Source organism: Globicephala melas, chromosome 5 (assembly GCF_963455315.2).
Source record: "Globicephala melas chromosome 5, mGloMel1.2, whole genome shotgun sequence".
NCBI classification, from domain to species: Eukaryota; Metazoa; Chordata; class Mammalia; order Artiodactyla; family Delphinidae; genus Globicephala; species Globicephala melas.
Window position 1 is genome coordinate 89,898,140 of NC_083318.1, and position 22,817 is coordinate 89,920,956.

At 38.3% G+C, this 22,817-nt stretch overlaps 1 protein-coding gene across 8 annotated transcripts in view; it reads left to right on the forward strand.

Moving 5' to 3' along the window:
* SLC4A4 (solute carrier family 4 member 4) overlaps positions 1-22,817 on the forward strand; it is a 354,361-nt gene that overhangs the window by 313,703 nt on the left and 17,841 nt on the right. For 7 of the 8 annotated variants that reach the window (XM_060299449.1, XM_060299447.1, XM_060299445.1 and 4 more), the window contains 3 exons: positions 322-483; positions 15,139-15,317; positions 16,591-16,663. In XM_060299449.1, coding sequence (XP_060155432.1) covers positions 322-483; positions 15,139-15,317; positions 16,591-16,663 — 414 coding nt within the window. Of the gene's footprint in view, positions 1-321; positions 484-15,138; positions 15,318-16,590; positions 16,664-21,718; positions 22,294-22,817 lie in introns of those variants that run through there. The other variant, XM_060299452.1, reaches the window with a different exon arrangement.

Here is a 22,817-nt window from a genome sequence, read left to right on the forward strand (position 1 = left end):
CTAAACTTAAATCACTTTCTTAACTTAAATCACTTTCTTCCATCCTGATTCTTATCTTGGAGCATCCTAAATGTGAAAATTGGCATTTACTTCTTTTCCATCACCGTATATTCTCAGTTTCCTTCATTTAAAATATTGCCTTAAAAATAACCTCCTTTAGGAAGTTCTTGCTGAATAATCTTTGTACAAGCTATCAATAAAACTATCTCTGTTTTTTAATATGTTGGCTCTCCGTATATAAAAGTGTGTCTCCCCCACTGATTTTTCACCAAGTAGTATGTATTAATATTGTTCTAAAAAATGTTTTCTCTCTACTTAAAGCCAACAAGTCTAAACCGAGGTTGGTTTGTTCCACCATTTGGAGGAAACCCCTGGTGGGTGTACCTTGCAGCTGCTATACCTGCTTTGTTGGTCACCATTCTCATTTTCATGGACCAGCAAATCACAGCTGTGATTGTAAACAGGAAAGAACATAAACTCAAGGTAAATCTTCATAATAATGGTTATCACTGCCTTCTACTTTCTTTTTTGGTGCTTGAAAATATTAAATGCTTCAAAATCAAGATAGTTTTATGGGAATTACAGCTCATGTTCTTTAAAGACTTCGCAGAGTCATAGATCACCCTGTGTGGACACATCTTCTCAATATAATACTTTTGGAAGACCTCATTTAAACCTGAAAAAGTTGTTTCAAATCATATTTTCTTCACCATCTGAGAGGGCAATATAAACTGTTTACCACTCAGCCACTGTTATCCTTCATCTGATTTTAATACGGTAACTGTCCTTAATGAAGACAAAGACAAATGCTTTCTCTGAAATTATTGAGATAAACTATTGAGATAAAAATATGAGTTTTCTTCTTTAACTTGTTGACTTGGTGAGTTATATTAATAGATTTTATACTGTTGAACCAACCTTGAAACCTGGCAGATAATATAGTTTCTTTCTTACACACAATTGAACTTGGTTTGTTAATATATATATATTATAATATGTAATATAATATATATTGCTTATATATGTATATGTACATATTTATGTGTATATATGTATATATATGTGTGTGTGTATATATAGGATTTTTGCATCTCTGTTTAAGAGTGACATTGGCCTGCATTTTTCCTTTCTTATACTGTCCCTGTCTGGTTTTGGTATTGGAAATATACTATCCTTATAAGATGAGCTGGAGAGTATTTCTCCTTCTATTCCACTCCCATCCCATTCTCTGAAATAGAATATAATAGTCTCTTTATTGTGTATAATATGTCAATTATCTTTTCTTTGAATGATCAGACAAGTTGTTAAACTACCTGGGCCAGGTGGTTTCTGTATGGAACTGTAAAACTGGTGATCAAAATGTTTTAATGGCTATGAGACATTCAGAATTTCTATTTTTCAATTTTAGTAACTTATACGTTTTAGATTTTCCCTTTTTTCTTCTATTTTAAAATTTATTGCAATGTTGTTTATAACATTATCATTTGTCATTTTTTTAATCTGAATCTGTTATTTTTCCCTTTAAAATCTTAATATTATTGGGCTTCCCTGGTGGCGCAGTGGTTGAGGGTCCGCCTGCCGATGCAGGCGACACGGGTTCGTGCCCCAGTCTGAGAAGATCCCACATGCCGCGGAGCGGCTGTGCCCGTGAGCCATGGCCGCTGAGCCTGCACATCCGGAGCCTGTGCTCCGCAACGGGAGAGGCCACAACAGTGAGAGGCCCGCGTACCACAAAATATATATATATAAAAATATTATTGATTTGTGCTTCTTATTTTTCTTGATCAGTCTAGCCTGAGGTTTGTTAATTTTATTGGTCTTCTTTCAAAGAAACAATTTTTTACTATATTGATTTTCTATACTATGTCTTTGTTTTTTGCTAATATTTGCTTTGTTTTAAAACCATGTTATTAAGTACATCTACATTTATAGTTTATTTTTTTAGTGAATTGAATTTTTATGTGACTCTCTTTGTTTCTAGTAATGCTTTTTGCCTTAAAGATTAATTTATTTTGTACTAATAAATCTGTGGTACCTTATGCGTATTCATTCTGTTATTTTCAATATACCTTGTACCTTGTGTCTGTAGATAACCCATGGTTGGACTTTTAAAACAATCCAGTTTTACAATCTTTACTTTTAAATTTAATCCATTAAAATTGATGGTGATGAGTAATAGATTTGGATTCATCTTTAGCACATTATTTTTGCTTTGTTTGTATAACTTTATGTTCTTTCTTTTTTATTCTCCTTTTTTGTCCTCTTTTAGGTTGGTACAGGTTTGTTTTTCTTATTTTCTGCTTTCTACATTTTTTTCTGTTAGGGTGGAAGTTACATACTTTACCTTTTAGTGATTATGTTGCATATTTTAATATGCATTTTTAAGTTCCAAAGTTAGTCAGTATTTTTACACTTCTCCTGAATAATGCTAAGAGCTAAGGAATGCTTTAAGTTTGATATTCTTTCCCATATCATATTCTGTTAATACCCAGAGTTTATTGCTACCTGAATTTTAAAATCCAATTAATTAGACATGGTCAAGATTTTTAGAATTACAAAGAAGTTTTCTTTTTTTTTTTTTGCACTTCAGACCTTCCTTTTCAGAATATTTTTCATTAGACTGAATTATTTCCCTTAAACAGTACTAGTTTACCAGACTTTTGAAATTTTCTCCTTTGAGCGTCTTTGGGAGGTAAACTCTCTCATTTATGTTTGCCTGAAAATGATTCTCTCACCCTCATTCTTGAAAGGTGGTTTCTCTGGATGTATAATTTAGGTTGAAAGCTATTTTTTTTCCAGCATTTAGAATCTATTTTCAATTATTTTTGACTTCCATAAAAGTGAACTGTCAGTATAATTCTCATTGCTTTGTAAGTGATCATTCTTTTCTTTTGGGTGCTGTAGCATTTTCTTTTTGTCTTTATTTTGGAGTTCTATTATAACTTACGTAAGCAGAGATTTCTTTTTACTATTATTGGATTACTGGGCTTCCTGAATCTTCCTGTCTTTTATCAGTTATGGAATTTTGTAATTCTTTGACTCTTTCAATCTCTAATACATCCTTCTGGAATTACAAGTAGAATTTTATTGTACATCCCCATCTTGTGCCCCAATTCTACTAAACTGTTTTGTTTTCACATTTACTGTCTTCAGTATCTGTGCTATATTTTGGATAATTTCTTCAGATCTTTCTATTCTTCTGTTGGTTGTATTCTACTACCAAACCACTCCATTGAATTTTTCCTTTCAAGAATTATAAATTTTTTTATATTAAGACGTTCTGTTTTGTTCTTTTCCAAATCTTCTTGTTCAATTTTGATAATCCCCTTCTTTATTATTCTTCCATATACTCTATTATATATATATAATAGATTATAATATATATTATATATATAATATATATAATATATATATTATAATATATATTATATATATTATATATATATTATATATATATTATATATATATAATTATATATATATAATATATATATAATAGAGTATATTATATATATATTTGCTGTCTTTGTGGGTTTGATTCTGAACTTTGTATATATATATTTGCTGTCTTTGTGGGTTTGATTCTGAACTTTGTTTTCTCAGCTCTTACCTGTACTTACCTGTACTTTCTTCCTCATGTATTTAGTGCTTTTCTTTAAAAAAAAAAATGTGAGCTAATAATCTTCCTATGAAATGCTTCAGAGCCTTCCAGAGATTTTATTTGCTTCTGGGAGATATAGGAGAGTCCAACCAACCTGGGAACACTTTTTTAAAAATTTATTCCCATGAAAAAATCTTTTATTATGGAAAAGTTGTAAACATACACAAAAGAAGACAGAGTAGTGTAACTCAGTACTTATCACCCAACTCTAACAATTAACAACTCCTGTCCAATCTTGTATCATTTAAATTTCCATGATCTTATCCCCTTCCTATAATACTTTGAAGTAAGTGTAGACAGCATTCCATATTATCCATAAATTTTGGACTATGTATTTCTAAAGATAAGATCTCTTTTGAGATCTCTTTTGAAAAGCATGACCACAATACCATTATCAGTCTAAAAATTAACAAAATTCCTTAATATCATCAAAAATCCAGTCAATATTTAAATTTGCAAATGTGTCATATGTATATTAAACTTTAAAAACATAATGTATTTGTTTAAATCAGGATCCAAATAAAGTTCGAACATTATCTTAAGTCTTTCATAAACTTTTATTTATTATTTTATTTATTTATCTTTGGCTGCATTGGGTCTTTGTTGCTGCGCACGGGCTTTCTCTAGTTGTGGCGAGCTGGGGCTACTCTTCATTGCGGCACACAGGCTTCTCATTGCGGTGGCTTCTTTTGTTGCGGAGCACGGGCTCTAGGCACGTGGGCTTCAGTAGTTGTGGCTCGTGGGCTCTAGGGTGCAGGCTCAGTAGTTGTGGCACACGGGCTTATTTGCTCTGTGGCATGTGGGATCTTCCCAGCCCAGGGATTGAACCCGAGTCTCCTGCACTGGCAGGCGGATTCTTAACCACTGCGCCACCAGGGAATCCCGTAAGTCTTTCATAAACTATCAGTCCATAGATTCTCCCCTCCATCAATCTGTTTGTTTCCCCTTGTAATTTATTTGTTGAAGATAACCAGGTTGTTTTTCTGTTTATCTTTTGCTGTATAACAAGCCTCCTGAAAACTTAACAACTTAAAACAACAATTTATTATTATTTCTCATGTTTCTTTGGGTTGACAGGGTTCAGATGGATACTTCTTGCTTGAGGTCTCTCCTGCAGTTGCAGTTAGATAGTGGCCAGGGCTGATGTCATCTAAGGGTTGACCGGACTGATTCACATGTCTCGCATACCTTGATATTCCTTGGTGTGTCTGCCTGCCTCTCTCTCTCTCTCTCTCTCTCGCTCTCTCGCTCTCTCTCTCTCGCTCGCTCTCTCTCTCTCTCTCTCTCTCTCTCTCCCCCCTTCTCTCTCCCTCTCCCTCTCCCCCTCCCTCCCTCTTCCTCTCCCCTCTCCCCCTCTCACCACATGGCATCTCATCCTCCAGGGTCTTTCCATGTGGTGTAGGCTTCTCACAGCATGGCAGTGGGTTATTTGCACTTACTACATGGCAGCTGACTTCCAAGAATGAAGAAGTGAAAAATTAGGCCATATCCTGGTTGCACCTGCAACTGGCACAGTTTTATTTCATTACTTTGCCAGAGTCAGCTGGTCAAAATAGTCATAGGACCATCCTCCATTCAAGGAGATAAGGAAGGACTCCACTGTTTGATGGAGGAGTGGCAATTTTACATTGTAGGAAAATATGTGGGACAGGAGATATTTTCCCAGCCATTTTTGGAAAGTAAAATCTGCCATATCTGTACTGAAGAATTTGCAGTAGTCTTGACTGCTTCCCTAGAAGCTTGATGAAATATAGTTTCAATATTTTATGTCTATATCTATGCAGCGTTTGAGAGTGTGGTGGCAAGACTAATTCATAAAAGGCTAGGACTAATTCACACTACACTTTTAGCTTAAGGTTTTTCAGACTGCAGAGGTAATGTGAAGTCCAGCTCCAAACTGAGTTGTAGGTTTATGGTTAGAAATATCTTTGGAGAATCTTTTTTTTTTTTTTTAATGGCATTACATCTAGTGGCAAGGCCAAGAGAGGCTTGTATCCCCACTGTCTCTCTCTGTAGGGTGTTTTTTCCCCCTAGTCTACCAAATGGGTATGCTGTGTTTAGAGTATCCTAGTTTTATTTCAGGGGGTGTCTCCCATCTATGCCCTTTCCCCCATATCCCTAGGATTGGTGTCAGATGGTCATTCTACCCCATGCCTTACCCCGCCAAAGATTGGCATAGTCTTGCTGGGCAGGCCCAGGCCTCAAGGGTTTACTGACATTGTAGATTTACTCTTTCCTGTTGCCATTATTTTTTGTTTCCAGTTATTTCTCTTACTTTCTGGCAGATAAACCATGATTTCTGTAAGATACTGTCTGTATTTTGTTGAGCATTTTTAGATGTTCTTTACTGGGAGGAATTCGGTGTTGATTTGCTTTTGAAAGGCTGGAAATAGATGTTGACTAATATATTTTATTCTGAAAAAATTTGGAAACATATTCTTACTTTTGATATATAGTTAGTCAGATTTGCTATGTGTCCTTGAAGGCAAATGCCTATTCTTTTTGCTCATTAAGTTTTCTTACTAATAAAATTCAGAATTTTGAATTTAGCCAATTTGGGGTTGATAAAATACTGAAATTTTATTCTACTCCCTATAGAAAACATTAGAAAATCAAGGCATATTAGGATTTACCTCTTAAAATAGGAGTTGAATAAATAAAAAATGTTTTCATCACTTTTGGAATTGCTTATTAGAAATCATTCCTTTGAATAACAGTAGTTATAGAATAAATGCCAGTGTTTTGACACAAATCTAAAGATACCAGTGGGGATATCATCATGAATCAAAGGCTTTTCACACTGGATATTGTTTTGTTCAAATAATTTTGTTTTTCATTAGGGAAAGAGGCTGTGGAATGTGAAAACTGGAGATTCTATCTAAAATTATTAAGGGCCCTGACTGCTATGAAATTGATTCAAAAGAGAAACCTGACACAGTGAGAGAGGTGGAGGCATTGTGATACTAAAAGCAGCATGTTTTTGGGTGGCATTGGCTTTGGCTCTGTGTCAGATGTCCCTGGCTGGCTGATTGTTCTGTTTAGGATGGGATCCACCTTCCCACTCTGCTGAGCAGCTCTGTACTGATGAGGAACGCCAAGGCACTTGGCTTTTTTTGGCCATCATTTTGGTTAGTTATGTCCCACTTTATCCCTGCAGAGCACTCAAAAGCAAACCAGGTTCAGCAAGGTCATGACTTCTCCAAGGTCTTTCCCTGAGTCATTGCAGAGGCAGGAAGAGAGTGTGAGCTTCAGGCTTCAAAGCAAGGGATACTTCTCACAAGGGAAGTGATTTTAAGTGTTAAAGATAGGGCGCAGGAGGGAAAAATTGCTTGGAATCGGTATCCAGAAGTAGATATTAGGTCGTTGTAGCAATAGATTTTCTCTGTTAAACTCTATGGTAAAACACTTAATTTGAGTGTGTTTTCTTGGATAACTCCAAAATGTGCCCTGGGGCTTCCCTGGTGGCACAGTGGTTGAGAGTCCGCCTGCCGATGCAGGGGATACGGGTTCGTGCCCCGGTCCGGGAAGATCCCACATGCCGCAGAGCAGCTGGGCCCATGAGCCATGGCCGCTGAGCCTGCGCGTCTGGAGCCTGTGCTCCGCAACGGGAGAGGCCACAATGGTGAGAGCCCCGCGTACCGCAAAACAAAACAAAACAAAACAAAACGTGCCCTGTTTTAATTTTTCCTTTCCATTTCTGCTATGATACCTTAGATTCAGTCCTTTTATCTCATGTCTAGACTGTTGTAATGGTTTAACCATGAGTTATCAATAATAACCAGTCTCCCTTGCTTCATTCCAAAAGCTGGAATATTTTTTAAAGCATTTTTTTTGATATGTCAGTCCTGTAGTTCTTAAACTTTTATACCTTGGCCCTCTAAACCTTCTCCCCTTGAAGAATGTCCATTTGCCCTAGCTTGGAATTTAAGTCTCTTTGCGATATGACCTCACCCAAAATTTAAAATGATTCTTTCCACATACTATATACAATGCCCTGGTCAAATGAATTGTTTTTTCTTCACCTCGCAGTTTCTTCTGCTGGTTATTCCAACTCTCCTCTCCACTCCTCAATGATTACCACCTATGAGAATCATCCCCATCCTTTAAGATCCTCCAAATATAAAAACTTGTCAGCATAACCTTCACTTATAATGTTAATTTCTATTGCTGTTGTTTTTGCTCTTACTTACTGTATTACTCTGTGGCATTGGTCACATAATGTCTTGCACAGTAGTTTTTTTGTGTAATTACCTTATTTTCTTTTCTGAGCCAAACGTTTTCAAGACAAGGGCCATGTTTTAGGCCTCTTTCCAGCTCTCGTGTGGCCCATCACAATGATTTCCATAAGGTAGACTTAGTAAATACATCTTGAAGAATTTTGTTATCTGTGGCCACAAGTTTCTCAGAGCTGTTGCACCGTATGAGGTGGGTGATAACCGAAGAACCTGCCTGCCCATCTCCAGTTCTCATAGTGAGTGCTTGCATTAGTCAAAGCCCTGTTTAGATGGCATCACTGCGGGAAGATTTTGTGGGTTCACACTAGACGTAGCTAAACACTCTGTACTCTTGGGTGTCTTTCTCAAACCTCTTTGAATCTCTGTTTAAAATACATTATAATTTGTGTACAAATCTGTGTCCCCTCCCTTGGTGGGAGAAACTGTGTCATGGTTCTAGGTGTCCCCATAAACCAGCTTGTTCTCTGAATCATGGGGGCTCCTAGCACAAATGTTTATTCTGTGTCTGTGCGTGTGTGTGTACTGCTCCTGACTCCTTTGTTATCATCTATTTATCAGATGTAAACTGTGAGGCTAATCTTTGTCTCTCATAGATTTTGATTTCTGTGGATTTATTCCTGAATGACCTTTGTTCTGTATTAACAAATCATATACAATATCAAACGGAAGTAAAGTTTCACTTCCTATCCTTGTACTTAAAATAATCTCCAGTTTCAGAAAGTAGGACATTTTTGGGTTTATATCCATGAAGACAAGGACTTTTATAAACTTTAAAGGACATACTTAACCTCTTGAGCGCTTACTAAATCCTTGCTCTGTATGGAACACTTGTGTTAGATGTTGAAGATAAAAATTGTTCTAAGTTATGGTCTCTGCCCTGAAGGAGTTTAGTGGATTTCCCCTATTCACCACTCATATCCACCCCTAGGTTGAAAACGACCTTGCCTTCTTTGTGCCTTGTGTCTTTCACGTACAATAAATTATTTGCTTCCACACCTGACTTCAACTAATAACCTGTAAACCTCTTAAGGGCAGGTATCCTTTCTTATTGTTTTATCTAACACAAGGCCTAGCACAGGTGTTCAATGAATGTTTATTTAAAAAATAGTTTTCCAAGCAAAGATAGGAGTAGGTACAAAGGCCCTGGGTGGGAAGCTTGGTGTATTGAGGAACAGATAACAGGTCGGTGTAACTGGAGCCTTGGGGAATCAGGGATTCAAGATAAGGTCAGGGCTTCCCTGGTGGCGCAGTGGTTGAGAGTCTGCCTGCCGATGCGGGGGACGCAGGTTCGTGCCCCGATCCGGGAAAACCCCACATGCCGCGGAGCGGCTGGGCCCGTGAGCCATGGCCGCTGAGCCTGCACGTCCGGAGCCTGTGCTCCGCAACGGGAGAGGCCACAACAGTGAGAGGCCCGCGTACCGCAAAAAAAAAAAAAAAAGATAAGGTCAGTGGGAGTGGGACCAGATCACCAGATCACTCAACTTCAGCATTATTGTCGTTTTGCATAATTCTTTGTTGGTCATGACCATCCTGTGTATTGTAGGGTATTTAGCAGCATCTCTGACCTCTACTTACTACATGCTAGTCGCACCCTTTCCCGCCAAGTTGTTACAAGCAAAAATGTCTCCAGACATTGCCACGTGTCCCCTGGCACGCAAAATAGTTCTGGGAGAAACACCGATGTAGAACCTTAAGGATAATTTTACACTGCTTAGATTTTATTCTAAGTGAAACAAGAAGCCACTGAAGGATTTTGGGCAGGGAAAGCAATGAGGAGAGTGGGTTGTCAGGGACAAGAATAAAGCAGGGGCTTCTGAGGCCAGAGCGGTATCGAGAGCTGAGGGTTGCTGAGTGGATGCGAAGGAGGCCTCGGAGTTTGAGCTGGACCTTGAAGGGACAGGATGGATTTAAACAGATGTCAAGTTGCAGAAACAGTGCCAGTTTGAAGCGTGGCACATAATGTGCAGGACACGTTTAGGGAACGGTATCGTTTCAGGAATCTGTGAGGGCCCCCATCACAGACTCAGATGCAGGAGACTCGGCGTGGGAAGCCAGGCTCGTGGGACCTGCTCCGTCCTGCTTGGGCTACTCATCTCCCACTGGCCTCCCCTGCTTCCTCAGCATGCCAGCCTGGATGGGTGGCATCACAGCTGTACTTTAGACCCTCACTCTGGCAGCAGTAAGGACGGATGGGAGAGGTACAAGAGAGGAGGAGGGTGGAGGGAGTGGTCAGGCGGCTGCTGTGTAATCCAGGAGAGAGATGATCAGAATCTGAAGAAGGCAAGAGGCAGTAGGGAGGAGGGGTGAGAAGCAAAGATGTCACATGGCATTTTCGAAAAAATGCTGTTTTCTATACTTCGTACAGTATTATTTCCATTAAAAAGTGCCAAATATTTTAATATTATTTTCATTCCATTCAAATCTAGTTATTCAGACACTTGTAGCCAAAAGAGATACCTTAGAAGTGGCTCATGTCCATACATACAGGTTTGTTTTGCAGGAACAACTTCTCTAACATAACCATTTGCGTTCTGGGGTCTTTATGGCAATAGTTGGGGCACCATGAATTTTTGAGCATAGCTTTTATCATTTTGTTCAACAAACATATCTCCAGTGTTTACTATGTGTAGGACACCATACTAGACATTGTAAGCCTTAAGCATTGAAATTAGGCAAAATAAATTCATTGCTTTTCCCTCTTTGGACTCAGTCCCCTTAAAATCTCTCCCATCTGTCCTTTGTGTTTCCCCACTACTGTTCCTTTAGTTTGAACTGCATCATCTCAAGCCTGGATTATGGCAGTGTTGTCATCTCTGCCTCCAGTCCTGACCTCTTCCAACACATCTTTTACAATCCAACAGAGCCCTCCTTCTAAACACAAATCTGATCGCATCACTTGCCTGCTTAAAACCCTTCAGTAGCTTCCTGTCGCTCTATGATAGAAAGAATTCCAAAGCCTTCAGCAAAACATCAAAGTTCTTAACTTCTTTAGCCTTATTTTCCACCTTTCCCATCTCCTCCTAAGCACCAACTCTATTTACTTTTCTCAAAATGGTAGCTCATTTGCCTGTTATTTTCCCCTGCATCTCCATATCTTGTCTCCCAGCTGGTTATGGCTTACGTTTTAGGACTCAGCTTAGATACCACCTCCTATGCAAACTATCCCTGACTTAGGGCTGAGTTGAGTGCCCCTCCTGGGTGCTCACCCCTGCCGTAGACCTTTAACACTGTGGTACTGAGAATGCCTATTGATTTGTCCAGCTGTACTACTACTCTGTAAGCAACTTGAGGGCAAGGACTGTGTCATTATCTATAATTTTATTTTTAGGATCTAGCAGAGTGCCATTGAACGATGAATTAACATGCATTCATTTATCCAATGAACATTTATCTAGTGTCCACTCAGTAATGGGCGCAGTGCCATGTGCTAGAGTTTCAGTGGTGAACAAAAACGCACATGGTTCCTGTCCTCATGGAGCTTCTGGTCCCTGAGGGAGACAGACATCATCCCAATAATCATGCAAAATGTGACATTGCAAATGTGTCTGGTACCGCGAAAGACAAGTGATGGTCCTTTAAGAGTCTATAAGAGAGGGTTTGACCTAGTCCCAAGGTGCTGGGAGTTCCAAGGTGGTGGCACTTAACACTGAGATCTCACACAACAGTAGGATTAGCTGAGTGAGACTGGGTGGGAAGAGGAACACAGGACGGCACAGGAATCACTGTATATGAACAGGCTTTATAAGAGGTGGTAACCTGGCAAGAATGAATGACCAAAATAATCCAGTGTGGCTGCAGTGAGAGAGGGAGGGTTGAGTCTGGACAGGGAGCTCTGCAGAGGCAAATCAGGCAGGACCTTCAGGTCAAGTTGATAATTTTCCCTTCCTTTTAAGAGCATCAAGTAGTCTCAGCGTGGTTGAGGGAAAGGAAGACTTTCTGAAGGGAGTGATGTCAAGAGGGAGAGTAATTATGTGTCTGTAATTATTTTGCCCCAGAACTTTTATTTATTCTGGTGGTTTTGTGGTTACCTTTGTATTCTACTTTCTAAAATCCTCATTCCACCTTCTTTGGTATTATGCGGCCCCTTTTTGCTAGTCTCCAGGATATCTAGCTCAAACTTGTTTTACTTGAAATAGTTTAAGAAAGCATGGAAGTGGCTCGGGGTAACATGCATGACTTTGCTGCAGTCAGTCTTCTTTTGACCCGTTGATCTGGCCAGTGTGCACATCCTTAGGTTATTACAGTTTCCTTGGTGACAAGATTTGGGGATCCTGCCCATTGACTACTATGTTGGTACCTCTAATATGGTCTTGAGTGATTTAGTCTAAATAAGGCTTGAAACTATGTGGTATTTCCAGATGTTGTTCACCTCCCCTCTTCCCCCTCCAAAAGGTTCACATTTCTACCGATTAACAAATAAGTTTAAATTTTTTGTGTAGCTAATTAAGAGTTTATAGTTGCCACTCAAGAATGTATACATGCTATTTGTCATTCACTTTTTAATTAATTGAGCATTGACTATGCATCATGTACTCTGCTTAGGTATTCAGGATAGAGCCTAGCTTCTCATGTTACTTACAGTCTGATATCAAAGACAGATAAACACATCTACAATTTCAAAACAGTGTGATGAGTGCTATGATAGAGGAAAGTGTAAAGTGATAGACAGAGGAACATAAAGGAGGAGATCTAACCTAACTAAACTCACCTATCTCACCTGGGCTAAGGAAGGAAAAACTACCAAAAAAAAAAAAAAGGCTGATTTAAGTCTTAAGGATGAGTAGGACTGGCCCAAGGAAAGAAGGAAAAGAGAGGTTATTCCAGGTAGGGATGCTATATGGGCAAAGACACAAAAGGCATTAGTGAGTAAGACATATTCAAGGAATTGCATATGGTTGAAACTGGCTGTGATATAGGATCCAAGTAGGGCAGAGGTCAAAGATGAGGCTGCAGATGTAAACAGAGGCCAGATCATGAATGGCCAACACATCCACAGGCAGGAGTGAGCAAATCCTGTATGCTCCACCTGACGGAGTAGCCAGAATCCACCCACTTCTTGCTATGTTCACTGTTACCACCCTGGTTCTAACCGTGACAGTCTCTTGCATGGGTCATGGCACCAGCCTCCGAACTGGTTACTGTTTTCTTCAGTCTGTTCCTAACACAGCAGGCGTGGTGTTTAGATCATAAGCAGATCATCTCATTCTTCCCTTTAAAACCCTACAGTGGCTTCCGACGGTCCTCAGAATACAAGTCCAACTTCTCATAGTTCTCTTTAGTGCTTACTACTGTTTTAGATACTGTCTAGTTTACTTGTTTATGTTGTTTATTGTTGTCTCTGTCAGTAGAATGTAAACTCCATGAGCTCAGGAATTTTTGTCTGTTTTATTCGCAGATATGTCACTAACATCCAAGCCTGTGCTGGTTACTAGGTTGACAGTCAGAATTTGTTGAAAGAATGAATGACTGAGACCCCACATGTAGCATGATATTCACCGCATTAGTCACTACTGAACAAGTTACTTCAGTTCATCCTCACCTTGGCCCCCTTTCCGCTGCCTTAACCCACTCCCAATTCAAACCCTTATGCTTTCAAACCATTTGTATTGCAGTGAACTGGTTTTATGAATATGTATCAATCTATTTGTCTCTCAAGGAGATTTTCTTTCTTAGCCAAACCTGGACTAAGTAAAAATATGCTTTTCTTTCTTGTGTCAGCTGTGATGAGTTCTCTGAGAACATGATTAGACCCGTGTGTGCAAGCCAGGGGTGAAATCCTGGCATTTCAGTGAGAAGAGAGCAGTGTTCTGAGTAACTGTAACAGGATCTCAATGATAACAGTCACTGGGTTCCTAGTGTAAAGACCATTCTCATTTTTTAAAGCCAACCTCTCTGTTTCCTCAGATTGGTCATACTCAGCCTCTTGGCGCTGCTGCTTCCATGCTGTGAAAATGGACTGCTCTATTTTCTCAGTCTCCATAGGGGTATTAGGTATTTGATTTCTTCATAAATAGAACAGAGAAATATAACCAGAGAATAACATTGTGGACACATTTGACAATATTTATTTAGTGAGTAAAAGAGCTAGACCTTTTGTTACATTGTCTGCTCTTGCAGTCAGTAAATGTTATTGTGACTATCTGGCAATGTTTGAAATCAGCCTATTCTTATTAGGGGAGTACAATTACCTTAATTATAATGTTTCATATGTTGTTAAACAATTATTTTCATATACTATTAAGGGTGAGAAATGGTCTTCTGTGTACTTTTTTGTCTTTATTTTTTTAATTGAAGTGTAGTTGATTTACAGTATTGTGTTAGTTTCAGTTGTACAGCAGAGTGATTCAGTTTTTTATAACGTATATGTATTTTTTATATATACTTGTATATGTATTTTTATTTATATATATAAATCTATTCTTTTTCAGATTCTTTTCCATTATAGGTTATTATAAGATATTGAATATAGTTCCCTGTGCTATACAATAGGCCCTTGTTGGTTCTCTATTTTATAGGTAGTAGCATGTATGTTAATCCCAAACTCCTAATTCCCCACCCCCCTTTGCCCTTTGGTAACCATAAATTTGTTTTCTATATCTGTGAGTCCATTTCTGTTTTGTAAATGAGTTCATTGGTGTCATTTTTTTAGATTTCACATAAAAGTGTTAAGGTTGCTTTTCTTAAGGTTGCTTTCACATCACTAGTCTACATGTGCTGAATACTGTCTGGGTGAACAGCATATTGCTAGTCAAGCAGAGAAGGCATCATGCCTGTTTTTAAGGTACCTATCCTGTTTATGTTAAAAACAACCAGTATTACTATTGCTACTGTCACCATTTATTGAGCTTCTACTCCGTAACTATCACTGCCGTTTAAGTTCCTACAAGGTGATTTGCCTCAATTACTTCTTTGAAGGATGTCAGTAGCTCTTCAAGGTAGTTCTATATCTCCATTGTTCCAATTATGTAATTGGATGCAGAGACTATAATTAACAATAAGCAACTAATAAGCTGTGACTTAAATCAAGCTAGAGGAGGTGTGCCGTGTGGCAGCTTTGCGTTTAATTGTTAGGGGGATAGTATGAGGATGATGAAGTCTCATTCAAGGACCTCATCTTCTGGTAGATACGTGTATCAAGCAAAGCGAATTGGTTTCTTTGGGTAATCTTAACTCCCATCTGGAAATATGACTAGATAGCAGTATGAGTGCTTTCTTCACATGGTTTTGTTACCTCTTGCTACAGAAAGGAGCTGGATATCACCTGGATCTCTTTTGGGTGGCCATCCTCATGGTGGTGTGCTCCTTCATGGCCCTTCCGTGGTACGTGGCTGCTACTGTCATCTCCATTGCTCACATCGACAGTTTGAAGATGGAGACAGAGACTTCTGCACCTGGAGAACAACCAAAATTCCTAGGAGTGAGGTGTGTTACGTCAGAGAAAAATGGCTCTATAAAACATACCATGCTCACATCTATGTGTCAGTCAGAAAGAAACGGACAAATGTGGAGGAGAAAGGGCTGGTGATGAATAATTTATTCCTGTACTTGATGTTCTAGAAAGGACTAAATTTTCATTTGAAAGAGTCTTCCATAATTTCTTGAGTTCACTTTTTATCTTATATACATTTCCTTTGATTAACAGCAGACTAAATTTTGCAGAGTAAAAACGCAGACAGGTCATTCATTTTCTTCAACGTGCAGGTCATTTTAGTGCTATGGTACATACTCAATCACAATCATATATATATATAACCAGGCCCTTTAATTTTTTGGCTCTATTGAGACTCCCTAAAACTATTGAGTCTGCTTATGATTCTCAAGATGCTACGAAAGGAGGAAATTCCCTGGCAGTTCAGTGGTTACAACTCAGCCTTTTCACTACCAGGGCCCCGGGTTCGACCCTCGGTCAGGGAACTAAGATCCGCAAGCCGCGCGGCCAAAATAAGATTCTGTGAAAGGAGAGGAATTCTTATTTTCCAGTTCATTTTCTGTCCCATAAGCACTGAGAAACCTTGACCTCCAGCAGTTAAATCTGGGTAGCCATGAAGAGCTCTTATGAGACCTTTATACTTTATTGCGTATTTTGCAGCGGACTCTGCTCCTAAGAGCTTGGGTGAATAGCTCACATGACAGAGCCATCGTTTCCCGTGCCACAACAGTGGGTGATTTTTCTTGGGGTGAGGGGGTGTTGTATGGGAATCGTATTTGTTAAAAAGTACTTTTGTTGTTGTAGATTTGGAAATGAGACTGATGGGATTTACTGCACTTAGGAAATTTCCCTGAGCTGTTTGTTCATTAGAATGTGGGAGAATGTAATAACTATCTCCTATGAAGGAAGGTGTAATTACACAACAGTACAAGTTGTTTAAAAAATAAGGGCTTCAAGTGGGCCAGTAATTGGTGGAACCAGAGCAAGTGATTTTTCTCTCCTGATTCTAAAAGGACAAAGGATTTAGCAGAATCACTTTTTTCTTGATGAATTCAAATCACATACTGCAATAGTTTTAAGAGAATTTTGTAGTTCTGTTAAGTTTATATGCTGTCCTTGAGGTATTAATTACATATGATATCCGTACCTTTGCTGTCTTAGCCAAACAGTGATTCCATCCATGTATAGTATTTTCTGAAGTTGAAAAGACAAGAGCATGTTTATGAAAACAAAAGGTAGATTGGTAATCTTTTGATTTGGTTTCAGGGAACAAAGAGTCACTGGAACCCTTGTGTTTATTCTGACTGGTCTGTCAGTCTTTATGGCTCCCATCTTGAAGGTAAATATGTGAAATACTTCTTCCTCCTTCTCAGAACACTGACAGATAATTGGATATGTGAACAGTAGAATTTCTTAAGAAATATCTGCAAGATTGTTATCACATCATATCACACTGAATGAAGCAGGAGTCAGGTAGAATGAAGACTTTAAAAACTTCTACCTTGATTTCCTTCTCACTCCTTCTCTTATTATTATTATTATTGCAGTTATTTGGTTGAACCATATTAAATTACCACTATTCAAATTTTTGGACCTACGCATATGGCAGTTTCATACAGTTCAATCTAACTAACTGAACTCCACTCCCCATGACATTTTTCACTCTCCTAGTCTCCCTACATCCTTTCTTCCCATCACTTCCCATTTACTTGTCCCTAAATCCTGCCCTCCCTTCCCACATTGGACTCCTGGATAACATGAATGACTCACAATGATCATTTTGTAATTGTTCTCTTATTATTAATTATTGCTGACTGTGTTTCTGTGTTCTTTGAATCAGAAGGCCTAATAGCCACAAAGAAAGAATGGAATAAAATTACTGATTTGTAACTAGAAAACTTTAGAAATGAACTTTTGAAAAAGAAAAATGACAGATTATTTAGAAAGTTAGGAGTCAATATATAGGTTTGATTGATGGGGTGAATGTTTAATAGGTAAATATAAACTATATATGAAAGCATATTTAGAAGTAGAGATAGTACTTAAAAAGATTAACATATATCTGTCATTGAAGCTTCCAGTTTTCTTTTGTGACACAAATATTTTATTCTTTTTTTATTACATAACAAAACTAGCCAGTTATTGATAATTTGTATCTTATGCTTTGCATCACAGTACAAAGCATGAATATCACCTATAGACCTAATAGCTATCAACAGTCCCACTGTTAGCAATATCCTTCCAAATTTTTCTCTAAAAATTTTTGTGTATCTTTAAACAACCTTAATTTTTCAAAAGGTTTTTTGAATGCTTATTTAATTACACAAGTAATAGAGCAGTACATTCTTGGAAAGAATTCAGAGAATACAGAAGTACAGTGAAAGGCAAAAGCTCTCCATTTCTTTCCCATTAACACATTTATATGTCAATTGCCAATCAGATGAATTTGTGGAAAATAGAACTGTAATTTCTTAATGTATAGCTAGGACTGACTCTGCCTTCAGAGTATTTAGATTACTGCATACATTATGCACAAAATACTTTGTAAACAGTTAAAAGATTTAAATATTCATCTTTTGTCACTGGTTTCTACAGTGTCAATTAGCTGGTTTAATTTCTGACTGGAATCATGAAGGAATATGTATCTCATGTAATATGTGGGGAAGTAAAACTAAAAGTAATTGCAAGGAGTTCATTTCTGGTTATATACAGAGGACCTTAAAAAAGGACAGATCTTATGTTCTGTGAGGACAGAGGGAAATCTGTTGTCAGTTTGGCCAGTGCAGAGCGAATTGTGGGGGAGGTTCGAGTTGTTATGAATTTCACAGCATCAAATCCACTTCCAAAGTACTCTGTGTTCCTCTCTTGCCCCGTAGACGCCAGCACATCAGCTGGTGGAAAAGTCTAATGACAGCTTTTTACCGCATAGGCAATGGGACCTCATCTGGACAGATCAACTTGTAGAGATCATTGTAGGTAATTATGACCTCACATTGTGGGAGGCTCTCCTAGGAAGGAATTTGCCCCTGGGACCCCTGAAGGTGGATTCACACGACACAACTGCCAAGTCTCTTTTATAGGGTCTCTTAGTTCTTAAGCCACTAGTAAGAGATAAATAGAAATCTTCCCATCAGTTCGTATGTACTCATCACCACCCACTCTTTCTTTAATTTTATTTTTATATTATTCCTTTTCAATAATGCAGTATAAAATCCTAACTCAGAAAAGTCAGATGTGTTTTAAAATTCTTCTTTGTTTGTTTGTTATAGCAAATTGGCTTTAATCTTGGAGAATCTGTCAACCGAATGATCATGCATGGTTCCAAAGGGACACAGAGAACAAACAGTGTATAAACTGCTATTTTTAGGAAGAGATGCAAGGCCTCTTCCTAACTCTTTTCTCACCCAACTATGGCTGCAGAGGAGTTAAAGCTGAAAGCACTTTTGTTCTTCATTTTACAATGATTCTTTTTGCCCCTGATATGAAAAGCACTGTAGTATCTACGGGAACAGATTATAATACAGAGAAAGGAAAAAGATAGATGTAAGGGATCAGTGAGTATGAACTTGCTTTTGCTTTGACCTTCCTTAAGTACTCATGTTCTGGCTCACCCTCATTCAGGTACTCGTGTCCATGATTGTGGCTATTTCTACCTGGCAACTTTGAGTTAATGCAAAGAGTCAGCGTAAGCATCAGTGGAAAAGGCAGTTCAGCAAACATTTTTGTTAGGCCATCTTTTGCCCAAACTGTGGGAAATGAAATTGTTTAGTTAGTGTAGTTTCCAACATATTGTGGGGAACCTGGATTTAAAAACAACAAGGATAAAATAGTCTAGCATTGACTCTTGTGGTATGTTACTTCAGCAAGTGAGGCTATTCCTTACTTCAGGAATCACATCTGAAAAGGTCAGCCAATTTCAGATCAGGTGCCCTTCTTAGCATTGAAGTTTGGTAAGTTATGTGCTTTCACTACAGAACCCTTGTTAGCTCATCTGAAAAGTCAACACAGGAAGAAGCAGATGTTGAGAGTAGTTTAACTAAAACCTAAGTTACGCCTAAGAAGAAGTCAAGATTAACAATTAACCTCAGAATTCACGCAGAAAGTGGCGTCATGAGTTACCTTGGAGGAGGGAATCTTTTTTCCTCCACTGTGTGACTGTGTTTTAAAGAAACAGGTGATGACTTTAGGGAACGGTTTTACTTAAAAGAGCTGCCTTTGAAAGGCGGATCAAATGAATGAAATCAAGAGAAACATGTGACTTTTAAAAATGAGATGGCTCAACACCTTCCCTCCCAACTCCCTGCATCCATCACAGGTTTGGTGGCCTCCAGTGATGCTAGTTATTTTCTCCCATGCATTAAGCAGTGTGGGTAGTTGTTCCCTGTACCTACTTGGGCAGACTTACTTTGAACATTGATTACTTTGAAGTTGATGGACCTGTGTTTTGATCTCTTTGCCAAAATCTGTCTTTTTACATAGAAGAATGTAAGGAATCATAGTGTACTAGCTTTAAGTTCAGGAGGCTACCCCTTGACCTTGGCCAGCAACAGTGGCGCATGCCTCAAATCTCACCACTGATTCAGTACAGAACTGCTGGGAAGCAGGAATAACTGGCTTCCTAGGCTGGCTAGATAGTTTAGATCTGTGTTTCTGCAGCAGAAATACTGCCTGTTAAGCTAGTGTTCTGTATGGGGAGACTCGGTAGACCGAAGAGCAGCAAATAGATGAAAGATAGTTCCTGGAGCTTACTTTTTCCATACTTCTGGCAAGTCCGAAGAAATAAAGATCAAGAAAAGTTCACTGCTACTTCTGTTCCCTTTGCTTGAATTAGTTTATCTTTAACTTGAGGAGTGGCCAAAATTTATCTTTCAGATTTGTTCAGTGTTCTAAAATGTGGAGGATAGTGTTTAATTTGTATTTGACATTTGTTGAGCTCCTGCTGTATGCCGTACACTCTGTTCAGTAACAGAAAAACAAGGAGAAATGATAATGAAGATGCTGCTGCTGCTGATATTGTTGAAGTTGATTGTTGTAATAGAAGCTTCCATTTATTGAGCTTGGCCTTGGACTAAGGGCTCTGCACAGGTTTTTTTATATTTAGTTCTCCAGTCACACCTCCAAAAAGTATACTTACTTATGATTGAATCCACTTTATAGATAAGAAAAATTATGAGTAACTTGCCGGGTCACAAAGTTCTTAAATGGTAGAGCCAAGATTTGAACTCAGGCAGTTCTGACTCCAAAGCCTGATCTCATATCCATCATGGTTTACCACCTTTTAAATAAAACAGTATTTGCCCTCTAAGAACTTATTCATTTTCATTTCTCATGAGATGATCTTCCCTAGCTTCTCTGGTCTGATTTCTGATTCTCTTATGTAGTGAGAAGGATGGCATTTTTACAAACTGCTCATCATAGCTCACTCCACAGTTTCTTGTGACTAGGGACCAGATTGCAAGTCAGAAGCTTCCTTACATTGATTTTTAAGGCTTAAGGGTATTAGGATATTATTTTAATAACATATTCCTGAAGACAGTTGTTATAGTTGAAAAAGCAATATTGTAGAGCCTAGATAAAACCAAGCCTTCAAGTTTGACCTCTGTAGCCATCCTTCTGTCCTAAACTCCTGCCACCCAAACCCACCACAGAGGGGCCAAAGAAAGTGGTGCTTTGCACTTGTAGGCTTCTTGACTTATTACTAAAAGTTCTGATGGTAATGACATCAGTGCCACATTTATAAAGTATCTATTATGAGCCAGGCACTGAACTAAATGTTTGTTCTATGTAATCTTTATCATAAGCACTATCTGGATGAGAATACTGAGGATAGGGGAAGTTGATCGTTTTCTCTGGGTTGCACAATCAGTAGTGCCAGAATTGGAACCCAGGTCTGTCTAACTTTTATGCCCACGATCTTATCAGGACCTCATTCTGGGTTTTATACACACACCCCCACACACTGACTATGATTCTGCTGGGAGACCTCACTCTTATACTGAATTCTGTGCTGTGGATGCTACACCCTCTCTTTTTTATTAAATTTACCCTTTTTACATATTTTTTTTGAGAATACTCTAACACCATCAGAAAATCAAAGGGAGGGTTAAGTCACCAGAATTTGAAAAATTTGGTAACATAGTCTGAATATGTTAAATATTGATCTCATCTCAGTTTCACTATTCTGCCTGGTTATAGGGTCAAGCACTTAATTTTTTCATTTTTAATTTTTATTAAAAGCATTGTTATATTTATTTACAATTATGCTTTTTCGCTTTCTGGGTATGATTGATTATTTATATAATTTTTTGCATAATTTTATCATTTGGCACTTCTTGATATGCCTATGAACCTAGTATACCCTGGGTTTTTTTTGTTTTTTTTTTTTTTTTTGCAGTACGCGGGCCTCTCACTGTTGTGGCCTCTCCTGTTGCGGAGCACAGGCTCTGGACATGCAGGCTCAATGGCCATGGCTCACGGGTTCAGCCGCTCCGCGGCATGTGGGATCTTTCCAGACCGGGGCACGAACCCGCGTCCCCTGCATCGGCAGGCGGACTCTCAACCACTGCGCCACCAGGGAAGCCCTACCCTGTGTTTTTTATATTTTAATTTCTCCTGTCTTGCTTTATAAAAATGTCTACCTACTATTACTATGTATATTATACTAGTTTAACTTAAAGTAGGATCCTACCTTCTTAAAACACAGTCTTCTTTTCCTTCCTTTGGGAAATTTCTATTGTGATGAATAATTCTATTGTGATGAATTTTTAAGGGTTGACCTCCTAACATGACTCATGAACCAAATCCAATAAAAGATATCCTCTAACCCAGTAATTCTGTTAAATTTCATCACAAATTCCAAACTGGAAGATTTTTATTGAGACACTACACTGTCATAAAGAAAATGGTATATGGGAACATATGTTTATGTATGACTGATTCACTTTGTTATAAATCAGAAACTAACACACCATTGTAAAGCAATTATACCCCAATAAAGATGTTAAAAAAAAAAAAAAAGAAAATGGTGCATTTCATAAGACATTTGTATCACTTTGAAATTGGCTAAAAATCAAATTAATAGTCTCCTTTATATGTGCTATTTTCACCAAAGAATAATTTTTTTAAAACATTATCATATCTAAATCTGTTCTCCTACCCATTCCCCATTCTGAGTTAATGCTGCCTTCTGATTTTATTTTGTGGTTGGTTTGGCAAATAACCTGTCATCATCCGTTCAGAGAGAACAGACCTAGGCACCAAGGCACAAGTTGCCTTCACTCTGGCATTAGAACTACATTAGAGAAAATACTTAACTAAGCTTAGGTGAGGGGTTGGGCTAAGGTCCAAGATCATCTATGTGATTACTTTCTTTCAAGTCAGAAAAACACTCAAATTAAAAAATAACTACTGCAGGATTTCTAACTAGTTTCCCATGAACTCTATACTTCTTTTTTCCCCTTCCACCTTTCATTTCTTCCCAAGAAATTAGAAGT